The sequence below is a fragment of the Lactuca saligna genome, chromosome 6, assembly GCF_052625555.1.
Source record: "Lactuca saligna cultivar CGN05327 chromosome 6, ASM5262555v1, whole genome shotgun sequence".
Lineage (NCBI taxonomy): Eukaryota > Viridiplantae > Streptophyta > Magnoliopsida > Asterales > Asteraceae > Lactuca > Lactuca saligna.
In genome coordinates this window covers 148,529,748-148,541,890 of record NC_136422.1, presented here as the reverse complement: position 1 = coordinate 148,541,890, position 12,143 = coordinate 148,529,748, and the positions used below count along the sequence as shown (strand labels likewise).

At 33.5% G+C, this 12,143-nt stretch overlaps 2 protein-coding genes across 3 annotated transcripts; both read left to right on the top strand.

The window, feature by feature from the left end:
* The first annotated feature begins 384 nt into the window (after window positions 1–384).
* On the top strand, window positions 385–3,376 carry LOC144999878 (receptor-like protein kinase FERONIA). Of its 2 annotated transcripts, none has more exons than XM_078959038.1 (4): window positions 385–1,564; window positions 1,670–1,762; window positions 2,017–2,206; window positions 3,110–3,376. In XM_078959038.1, the coding sequence occupies exons 1-4, from the start codon at window positions 838–840 to the stop codon at window positions 3,207–3,209; spliced, it is 1,110 nt and encodes a 369-aa protein (XP_078815164.1). In that variant the 5' UTR covers window positions 385–837; the 3' UTR covers window positions 3,210–3,376. The 2 variants fall into 2 exon arrangements, with proteins under 2 accessions (XP_078815164.1, XP_078815163.1); XM_078959037.1 differs by having other exon boundaries at window positions 2,014–2,206.
* Window positions 3,377–3,917: 541 nt separating this feature from the next.
* On the top strand, window positions 3,918–4,523 carry LOC145002994 (F-box protein At5g49610-like). Its single transcript, XM_078962161.1, has one exon. The coding sequence runs from the start codon at window positions 3,918–3,920 to the stop codon at window positions 4,521–4,523; it is 606 nt and encodes a 201-aa protein (XP_078818287.1).
* The last annotated feature ends 7,620 nt before the right edge of the window (window positions 4,524–12,143 follow it).

Here is a 12,143-nt window from a genome sequence, read left to right as displayed (position 1 = left end):
ACAGAAAATTTAAAAAAAAAAAAATTAAAAGCACTTGCGAATGTACAAGCACCTAAAGCACAGTTGTGTTTTAGGTGCTTGTACATTCGCAGATGAGATGCTCATTTCGCAGATGGGACATATTCATCTGTGAAATCGTTGGCTAATTTTGTAATTTCGATTTTTTTTAGCTATTTTTTTAATGCTATTAGTGTAAATGACTATTTTTATCATTTTCACTGGTTTTAAGTTTTTAACCGTTGCAATATTTAATTTTCTCTAAATTATAATTTTAGTAATTACATTTTTGATCCTTTAATTTATAATTTACTTTACTTGTAGTTTTGGTTATATATAAATCAGGGATCCGACTAGTTATATAAAAAAAAATACAAAAATGTCATAAGCATCAGTCGCACTGGGCTTCAATGCTTCATCTCGATTTCCAGGAAGATTACCATATTTTATAGCTGACTAAGAAACCCAATATCATCTCACACAATTGCTACTTTTCTGCTTTGTTTCAACTCCATCAATAATCATGTTAGCTGCTACGATCGATGGCAATGAAACTCAGCCCTCCACCTCCTTCTCCAAAGAATCGTCACAACCATGCCGCCACTTCGAATTTCCTGAAATTCTCTCAGCAACCAATAACTTTGACGAATCATTAGTAATTGGGTGTGGGGGTTTTGGAAAAGTTTACAAAGGTAACATCATCAGCGGTTCAACTGTTGTTCTTGCTGCCATTAAACGGTTGGATTCTATGTCAAGTCAAGGGGAATCAGAGTTCTGGGCAGAAGTCGAGACTCTTTCCAAATTGCGTCACTGTTTGGTTACTGTAATTACGAAAAAGAGATGATCCTCATCTATGAATATATGCCCAATGGAACACTTGCAGACCACCTCCATAAACTCGGCACCCCTCTTTCATGGCTTCAACGACTCAAGATCTGCATAGGAGCTGCTCGTGGATTAGACTACCTCCACACTGGTACAGGAATTGATGTCGGAGTTACACATCGCGATGTCAAGAGCTCAAATATTTTGTTAACTGAAAGTTGGGCTGCTAGAATTTCAGACTTTGGGTTGTCCAAAATAGGCCCAACGAATCAGCCATCGACATATGTAAACACACTTGTGAAAGGAACTTTTGGGTATCTAGATCCTGATTATTCCTTCACTGGAAGATTGACTAGGAAGTCTGATGTGTATGCTTTAGGGGTGATATTGTTGGAAGTGCTTTGTAGGAAGCCTGCGTTGGATAGGAGTCTTGATGAAGAGCAACAGAATTTAGCAAGATGGGGTCAAGAATGTATTAAAGAAGGAAACTTAAAGCGTATAATTGATTCGGGTATTAAGGGTGAAATATCCCAAAAATGTTTGAAGAAATTTGTTCAAGTTGTTGAGATATGTTTGCATAGTAATCCAAAGCGGCGTCCTACCATGGCTGAGGTTGTGGTCACTCTTGAGTCTGTAATGACCATGCAAGAGAAAATCAATAGGTCGTTGCAAGATGCAGGGAAAACAATATTTGGAAGAATGCTTGATATGTTTATCTTCTCCTCTAATGGAGACAATCCTGGTATTTCAACCTCTTGTTTGATTTTGTCTATAGATTCTTGCTGAACGTTAATTACAATATAAGAATGCAATCTCCCAAAGTGATTATGTTTTGTACTATTTGCAGAGAAAATCAATAGCTCATTGCAAACTGTAGGCACAACAAATTTTGCTACCATGGTTGACAAGCTCCATGTCCCCTCCAACAAAGAGAACTCTGGTAAAATTAATCATTCCACTACTGAATTGTTTGTAAAAAAAATTTAAATTTGTGTGTATCCATCTTTGTATATATTGTCAGAACATTAATTAATTATTAAAACACGAGAGAGATAGCCTTTTTTTTTTCTCATTTGGAAGGTAAATAAAGATGTAAACTACATATCAAACAGTCACATAGAAATATCTAGAAGAATCTTACAACATGACAAGTCTTCTATACCCATACTAAGGACAAGTATTTGAATGCAGTAGGGGTACAAATGGGAATAAACAATGATGTGACAGAGGCTGATGAAAGCAAGGATTCTGTGTCTCCATCGGGAGAGAACTCTGGTGTATCATTCTACAAGGAAGAATGGATTGAACAATATCAGCCTGGTGTGCATATAATCTTAGGGACTCTCCATGATGGAACTAGAGAGGTCAAAAGAGTGCGCTTCAGGTATATACTATTATTTTTAATAAAAAGAGAAAATTGCATGAAATTGTAACCTGCTTTACTTTTTTTTTTTTTTTAACGATATGGTTTTTACCCATAAATAGCACTTTTCTAAGGTTTTTTTACTCATAACAGCAATGTAGTTATTCTACCCATTCAATTCCTTACAACAACATACATACATTTCTGTACACATACCAGCAACATACTTAGAGTTTCTTAACACTAATAGCATCCTCCTTATATTTCTTTATTAATACAAGCAATATGTAACTAATAAATAAGATAGAGTAGATTGCTATTATCGGTAAAGAAATAAAACTATGGTACGATTATAGGTAAAAGATATAAGTGGGTTGCTATGTGTAAAAAGTAAAGTATATTGTCCATATTGGAAGTGGACATAAATTACATTGCCAATATTTATATGCATGGCCTATATTAGTAGTGCAAGTAAAGTACATTGGTAAACCCTACAATTTTCCCCAAAAATGACAAGGCATTAACTTAGAGGTGTGTAAAAACCTTGAAAACCACACCAGACTAGAATCGTTTTCTAAAAAATTTGGACCCACTTAGGATTCATGCCAAAGGGTTGATCGTTTTGGACACTTCAATGATTTAGGATACTTTCCACTGACTCATTTAAAAGGCAAATCTTGTTTTCTAGGAGTCAAAACCGCATACCATTTTAAGATATATGCTTGATGATCATGTGATGATGTCTCAAAAATTATGTAGTGAAAGTTACATTTTGGGTTCACTTTTAAGGTTTGACCATTGGTGTTGTGTGGAAATGGCAACACATGTGTAAACCAATAGATCTTTATAAAATATAGATGAACAAGATGAGAGAAGTAGTTGTATATATCATGAAGCTTATGATATTTGTGATTCTATTTACAGTCGAAGGAGATTTGGGGAGAAAGGAGCGGAGACATGGTGGTCCGAAAACTATGAACAAGTTTGCGAAAGATATAATGTGCTTCCACCAAACAAACCATAGGTTTCATCAACTAGTACTGTCCTCAGAGCTAGATGTATAATTACACTTCAATTCAGTCACATTTTGTTACGCTTAAAAAGTGATATCCGGAATTTGTAGGCATTTTCACGAATTATGTGGCCATTTTTTTTTTGTTATTTATGAGAAATATGGTTGTTTTGTGACAATCACACTCCCATTATAGTCATGTTAGTGAATAGCTCAAGAAGTAATGGAGCCATTTCTCGCCCGGTGGTACGATGGTTTGGCTCTACCGAGAGAGAAAGAGGCATAGGGCTAAAACAGAGAAAGTAAGAACAATCATAGGTTAGAGGGTTGATTTTGTTTTTTATTTTCTTCTCAATATGTTTACTTAAAGAAAAGATGAAATAATAGAAAAGGGTATAAAATTCTTTTTATATGGATAAATGACCAACCATATAAGAAATTAAAACTACATAGTAAATGATTTTGTGATTTTTGATAAAACCTAATTTTGTCTAAAAAATAAAAAATAATAAATTTATGAGTTTTTGTAAACCACGAGTCTAATGCTTTCGCACATGAAACATTATCGTCGTAGTCTACTACTTGTACACGTGTTTCCATAGTAACCTATTTAATCTGAAGGTCGGTAACACAAATTATTGGAGTTCCGACGTACAGGGCGGTTCAGGTGGTGGTAGTATGATACACTCGGATGAGACGTTCGACGGTTCTTCACATAATATGGAAACAATTTCATCATCAGTGTTTGATAAGCTCACTGACGAGCTCTTAATCGAAACCCTAATACGTCTCCCTCTAAAGCCAGCCAATATCTGCAAATGCATCTCAGTACGTTTTCGTTCTTTGATTTCAAGTTCAAATTTCGTTCGCTGTTATTTGAATCATCATCAAATCAACGAGTCGTTTGCTCTTCATTATGATTTGGATGGAAAGCGTAAGATTCGTCCTTCCTCGGTAGGGATGTGTATGGCGTTTGAATCTCCAGGGTTTTCTTTATCTTTCCTTCAAGAAACTATACAGTACCTAGCTTCAAACAACGGATTAGTTTTGTGTTGTGCTGATCTATGTCCTCCGGTTGTTTACTTTGTTTGTAATCCGTTAACGAAGCAATCGATCACTCTACCACCACCTCCTACTGATGTTAAAGCCACTTACATTGGGTTTACATGCAATCCCCAGTATTCATGTAATGATAATCAAGAACAAAGAAGAACAACGAGTTTTAAGGTGGTTCGTATTCAAGTGGCGCTAAGAGATACATTGAGTCTGGAAATATTGTTTTCTTTTGGTGTCTATGCTCGCTTAGAATTTTGGAATACAACATGAGGACTAAGCTACTGAAGTTACCATGTTTTCCTCAAGATGCAAAGGTTAAATATTTGATGATTCCTATTGTCTTCCCGTTTGTGCTTCCTTGTTGGCCTACCACAGTTCCTATAATCCAGCAGCATGGTGAAAGCTAGTAGATTTAACTTTCGGTACCCATTTCACTTATTTATTATTTTATATTTACAAGTTTATGTTTCCACCTCTTATTGCAAAAGTTATATGAAATGCATGGTTCTATTTGAACATTCCAATTGCAAGTTTTGTTATAGTGACACATTGTTTGATTTTAACATTTGCAAATAAAAGACGCTTTTTTCCTTATGATGAGAAAATTGCATTTATTAGAAATTATTAGCGAGGTTTCGGGTGTAACTTTAGTTGATGGAGCTATTGAGATGTGACGGAGATGTCACAAGGGAAACATTGAGGTATGTTGAGTTTTTAAAGTACATTAATTGATATGTTTAGTACTTTGACCATAATTGAGATAAAACAGCAACATACATGGTGATCCCATTAAAATGGGGTAGGGGAGGTAGATTTATGCTCACTTTCATTTACTATCACCCTATTTCCTTTTTAATATCACTCTAGAAGACCTCCAACATGTGCACTAGAAACATGGAAATATAGTAAATAAAAGTGAGCATAAAGTTGTAATGCCCCCCACGAAAACAAAAACATATGCCTCTGGAACCTGCAAACAAGGTAGAGTAAGTAAATGTGGGTAGCACCGCAAAACAAAGTAATCAAAATAAATAAATAATTAAGTAAATAATGTATATGTATATAAGCAAAAAGAAAGTATCAACAATATACACATAGATTGGTTTTTAGAACGACTACTTACATGTCTTTTACTTTACTCCTAAATCTACATCTATAGTTTCCATAGTCTCCATCAAGACTTCAACCATCAACCTTTAGTTGAGGGGTGCCGATCCAACACACATTATACCTTTGTTATCGTTTAGCTAAACACAACCTATGGTATCAACAATATATATTAACAGACTTGTTGCCCATCTACCTAATGTTTCATCGTCATACCCTTTTATAGGGCGGACGCAAGAGTTCATAGTAGGATAGTAGAAAAAAATCGAAAAATGTCGGAAAAATTTGCACTGCATCCGGAAAAGCCAAAAATCAGGTGTTGTTCATGCCACTGCAGGCACCATACTAAAACCGCTATGTCCCAAAAAAAAAAAAGTAAATTCCTTTATGTCTAGCCTCTTATTATTCTCCAACATTCTTCTTTGATGTCCTCCCATTCTCTTACAATCAGTCTCCAATGAGTCTACTCTCTTGACTATGACTAATGGTAGTCTCATTTGGACATGCGCATACCACCTCAAAGGCTCAAACATCATTCTCTCAATTTTTTTTTAATTTGTATCACTCCTAACACACTTCTTACATCCGCATTTAGTATCATATTCATCAAAGTTCTATTGCAAGTCCACCTCATAATCATCATTTCAACTACTATAAAATTTCCTCTTGTGGTCCTTCTTACATTTATCATTTAAAATTTCCCCTTCAAAGTCAAAGAGAGGTTGTCCTCCAATTTAACCAACTGCACTCTCTTCCTTAAAGATCATGGAACCTAGATACTTTGAGATCTCCATCAAGATAAAAGTTTTGCTCTTAGACTTACATATACTTCCTTCATGGGGGAAATATTTAGATAAATCAGAATTATTGGTTTTCATGAGAGAATTACCATTATTGGGGACTTAAGTGTTAATTCTAAAAGAGATTATATTTAATTATTCTTTAAATAAATAGATTATTTTGATGAGAGGTATAAATACCTATGAGATGGCCATTTGTAGGGTTTTGAGGCTATAAAGGGAAAATTTTAAGATAGAACTTTGGTCTTGGTATTTTTGGTGAAATCATTGTGAGTTGCATAGATTTTCAGATTTGTGGTCACATAGGGTTGCTAAATCCATTGGAGTCACTTAATGGTATGGATTTCGATAGATATTGTTTGATTGTTTCGAGAATCAAATACTTTATGTGATTGTTTTTAAGATTCATAAAACTAGACCGGAGACAAATGTGTCACAAATGTGTCAGGTTGAAACATTAAAAGAGTCGAGGAGTCTGACTTAAATCTAATATTTTAAATTATCATAGTGTTTCGTGTCAACCCATTATTTTTGTGTCGGGTTAGTGGGTTTAGGGGCTAGACCTTGTAAATGGGTTGTGTCCGGGTTGAAACACTAAACTTATTGACAGATTAGGAGTTGGAGATGCAGAAAAAACAAAGTGAAATCGAAAAAGTAGGAATTCGGAAGTGAAAGGGCGAAGTTAAAAATGGAAAGAGTATGAGTTAAAAAGGTGAAAGGTGAGGTTACAAGGAGGGGGAGTGATCGAGTGAGACAATAGAGTGTGGGAAAGAAAGAAAAAAAATGAAAATGAAATCTTGATATAGGCTGCTAAGTTCTTTTCATATTATAAAACGACTATACCCAAAGTTTTTTCCTTTATAATAGTTTTGGTTTTGGTCCCATTAAATACATCTTAATAATTAAAATAAAAATTGCATATAAAATAAATAAACCATTTTCAAGTTGAATTATTTAACCCTAATTTTGCTTGTTTAATTTTCATGTCGTGTCAACCCGTTTAGTTAAACTGACACCTGTTTAGTTAAACAAGTTGAAATAACCAAACCCCGTTTGTTTTGTGTCGAGTAGTGTGTTGTATTAGTTTTTCCACCTCTACATAAAACAAAGACCACAAAAATCTAATGAAAGAGCACGAAATTCAAAGCTTATAAAATCCTCAATTTGCTTTTATCATTATGTATCATATGGATCAACAATTCTCACAAATCGAACACCAGAAAACATTGTAATAAATAGAAAACATCACAATAGATAAATAGGGAAGAAAATCTAAATAAATTTTATTAGGTATGCCACTTTTAGATTTTTATTAATAGCATCGGAAGCAGGTTATTTATAGATGATCTTATGTAGATCCATTTACGAAAGGAGAAGTTCCCTATTGGTCAGTTTGGGAAGCTTAAGTTGCAAGTTAATGGTTCTCTCCATATACTCGATGACAATACATATGCATATGATATCAGCTTCCCGACCACTATAATATGTCGATCACTTTCGACATGGTAAACTTATCATCGTGCATAGGTGATGTGACGATAAAGAAGACTCGAGGTCGAGTCTTTCTCACATGGGGAGGATGATGCAAATTTATATAATTATGTTACAAATAATCTCTTGGGTAATTTTGCTGCAATTGCGTTAGGTTTCAGAATGACTCAAAGTTAGCATGGTTAACTCTAAATATGCTTTTTGACCCTTTGCAATTGTTAATGGGTCCAAATTATTGTGTTTTAATTTTCATTTTATAAAACCATCTCTAACTCTACACCATTTTTGACATCAAAATAATGTAAAAATGGTGCTAATAATATTTCATCTTACTCTATGCTCATTTTCTACACAATATTTTACACCAAAAAGAACATTCTCCCATAATATATCTTTTTTTTTTTTTTTTTTAAATTATATAGATTTATCAAACACACTATTCAACTAATTAGTTTTTAACATATTTATTTTGAAAAAAAAAATTATAAAACGTATTCATTACAAAATTATAACCAAATTAAATATTTATATATTATCCATTTGAGTGAGATGTTATTTTATTAAAATAATATTTTTTAATAAAAAAAGATACATAAATTTAGAACTAAGGTTTATATTTATAACTAATTAACAATTTAATATATAACATAAATTTATATTATCTTTTATAAGTATTATATATATCAAATTAGAATGTGGAAATGAATAATATACATTTTGCCTTGAGGTTTTGGTCACAATACATTTTGGCAATTTTGTTCAAAATGTACAAAATAAATTACAAAATTGGTTCTCTAATTTAGAAAAAAAGTCTTATGCGTTTTATTTTATTTTTATTAAAAGGGTCCATTTAACGCTACTAGAAAAAGGAGGGATTTTCTACGGATATTTCCGAGGAAAATGAATTTCTCGGTATTACCTACCAATTACCGAGGAAATGCTTAGGAACAACCATAAACGCGTTTTCCTTGGAAATCTCTCGGAAGTTCCTACACTTTTCCTAGGATATTTATAAATGCCCAACTTTCCTCGGTATTTCCTTAGTAATATTTTTTTTAACAATTTTTTTTTGTAACAACAAAAACATATCGAGTTTATGTAGGGAATACACTCATTGTTCCTACATTTTTCCCATGGAAGTTGTACTAACTACACTTTCCTCGGTATTCCCTCGGTATTTCCTACGCTTTTCCTAGGATCTTTATCAATACCCAAATTTCCTCGGTATTTCCTTAGTAATATTTTTTTAACATTTTTTTCCCCTTGTAACAAAATAAATCATATCGAGTTTAGTAGAGAATACAGTCATTGTCCGTACATTTTTTTCCCTTGTAACAAAACAAATCATATCGAGTTTAGTAGAGAATACACCACCATAACACATTACTCAAAGCATTTGTTTATTATTATATATTCTATATATTGTATGTGCATATATGTATGTTTACGTATGTGTATAATACATATTTTGGTAAGATAAAAGTATTTCATGTATAACAAAGTTCCACAAAATATGGAACAAAAAACAGAACGTTTGAACCTATAAAAATGAAAAAACGTGTTTGCTTTCTAGGAAATCCCTTGGAATTTCATATGCATTTCCTAGAAATTTGTGACGAATAATGTCTTTCCTAGGAAATCCATCGGAACTTCACAAATTTTTCCTAGGGATTTCCTAGAAATGCAGTCCATTTTCTAATATTAAAAGTTGAAACATCTATTTTTTTGTTCAATATTGTGCACAACATCATTATACATGAAATGATTTTAGTTTACCAAGTTATGCATGATATATACATAAGTAAATGTGCGCACCACCATAACACCTTACTCGAAACATTTGTTTATGATTATATATTCTATATAGTGTATGTGTACATATTTATGTTTATGTATGTGCATAATTCATATGTTGGTAAGATAAAAGTATTTCATGTATAACAAAGTTTCACAAAGTATGGAACGCATAAAAAATAATAAAAATGAAAAAATGAGTTTGATTCCTAGTAAATCCCTTGGAACTTCCTATGCATCTCCCCTAAATTTGTGACGACTAATGTATTTCCTCGGAAATCCATCGGAAATTCCCACAAATTTCTTATGGATTTCCTAGGAACATAATCCATTTTTTAATATTAAAATACGAAACATTTATTTTTCTCATTCAATATTTTGTACAAGTTCATTATATATGAATTGTTTTTAGTTTACCAACTTATGCGATGATATCTACTTACGTAAGTGTGCACACCACCATAACACATTACTCAAAACAATTGTTTATCATTATAAATTTTATATAGTGTATGTTTGCATATTAATGTTTATGTATATGCATAAGGGAAAACTGCAATAAAGTCCCTAAGTATTGCCCGTATAATCGATTTAGCCCTTATATTTTTTTTTTTGCAATTTAGTCCTAAATACCTGTAAACGTAATCAAAACGAGATATTTAATAGGTTAGCCGGTATCTAACTGATGTGGCAGCTTACGTGGAAGTCATCATGTGAAATAACATCCTACGTGCCATTTAAGAGGGCTAAATCATTGAATCGAGCTCGTCTTCTTCAATCTCCAGTCAAAGGAGCGAACGATTAGGGCAAATTGGCAACAGGAAATCGATGTCGAGTTCGTCAAGCACCAACATCAAAACGTACTATTGTGGAGATACGGTTGGGATGTGGACATCATGGACTCGAAAGAATCCAGGTCGGAGGTTTTTTGGTTGCCCAAATTACATAGTATAGAATCTTCAAAACTCACTCAAATTCTTCTAATCCTCTAAATTTCCCATTTTTCTATGTTAAAAACATGCATCTTGCTATGTTATGTAGGATGAAGAGAAGGACTGTGGGTATTTTCGTTGGATTGACCCACCACTATTGAATAAGTGGTATAAAGAAACAATGTATGAGTTAGGAGCTGTTGCTAATGGGGGTGTAGCTATTCCTTTTAATAACCCTGTTAATGAAGGTGAAATACCTGTTGATGGCCCTATTGCCCCTGTGAATGTTGATGTCCCTATTGCCCCTGCGAATGCTCTTGAACCTGATAATCAAATTGCAATGCGTGACAATACACATGTGCCTAGTAATGAATTTGGATTCTGCAAGTGGATGATGGTTTGTTTTGTTTGTTTCATTGTAGGGATGATGTATGGTTAGTTTAGTGTAAGTTGTAGGGTATTATGGTATGGTAGGGATGATGTAATCTTTTGGTTTGTTATCATCATGATGTAATAGATAAATTTTGATGTAATAGTTTAATGTTTCGGTTAATGAAATGGCAATATGTTATTATGGTTTGCATAAATGGTGTACACTAGACAAATATAACCATGATTTAACAATTGGTGTTGAATTTGGGACTAAAATGATCACCATTGACAACAAACCAATAAAGCTCCAAATCTGGGACACAGTTTGTCTCCTTCTTTTCTTCTATACCTTATTCTCTTGTTACATTTATTATAAAAAGAAATCTTAAAAAAATCTCTTCTTTTTTCTTTATATATTTGTTAGGATGGTCAAGAATCATTTAGATCAATAACAAGATCTTACTACAGAGGTGTTGCTGGTGCCCTTCTTGGTTTGCATAAATGGTGTACACTTGACAAATATAACCATATTAAGGGCATTCACAATGTTTCAATGTGGCTAAAATAATTAAACAACAAACTCCAATATGTCATTACCAACCATGTTAAGGGCATTCACAATGTTTCAATGTGTTTACAAAAGATGTACAAAATATGGTTATCAGTAATTTAAGGGCATTCACAAAAGATATACAAAAGTAGCATTCACAAAAGATGCACAAAAGTAGCATTCACAAAAGATGTACCAAAATACCCTTACTACCCTTAACACCCTAACACCCTAATCCAACTCCAATGGTGAATTTGAAGAAGTCCCAACACATCCCATCTTCTTCAGCTTGGTTTTAACAATCCTCTCAGAGGGCCTTCTTTTTTTCACAATCCTAAGGTGTACTGGTAATTCATGGGTGTCATTAATGCCTTCTTCTTCTTCCTCACTTTCTGGTTGTGTCTCAGGGATATTTTCTTCATCCCTATCTTGTGTCTCTATCTGAGGTGGATACTCCTCTTCCTATAAAACATCAAGCAATTAATAACATAAACGAATGTAAACATTAAGGTAATATAGAGGGTTTACCATAGACATAGGAAGAACTTGTTCAATAGTGTCATTGTAATCATTGAGTTGTTTCATATGTGAATCTGTCAGACTAAGTGACTTTTTAATTTCTTCAGTTGAATACCGTGATTGTTTCAAATCTTGCATTGCCTTCCATAAATGGACTAAATATTTTTCAGGAATAGTGTCATCCTCAACTTCAGCCACTCCACCACCTTCAACTTCAGCCACTCCACCACCTCTGTTAGCCACTACATCACCTGTGTTACCCACTGCACCACCTCTGTTACCCCCTCTACCACCTCTACTACCCCTTGCACCACCTCTACTATCT

Excerpts from the sequence above, each read along its gene's own strand:
- LOC144999878 (XM_078959037.1), top strand. The coding sequence starts at position 838 with ATGATCCTCATCTATGAATATATGCCCAATGGAACACTTGCAGACCAC. Across the intron at positions 1,565-1,669 it reads CTCTAATGGAGACAATCCTG|AGAAAATCAATAGCTCATTG; the intron begins GTATTTCAACCT and ends TACTATTTGCAG. Across the intron at positions 2,207-3,109 it reads GTCAAAAGAGTGCGCTTCAG|TCGAAGGAGATTTGGGGAGA; the intron begins GTATATACTATT and ends TTCTATTTACAG.
- LOC145002994 (XM_078962161.1), top strand. The coding sequence starts at position 3,918 with ATGGAAACAATTTCATCATCAGTGTTTGATAAGCTCACTGACGAGCTC.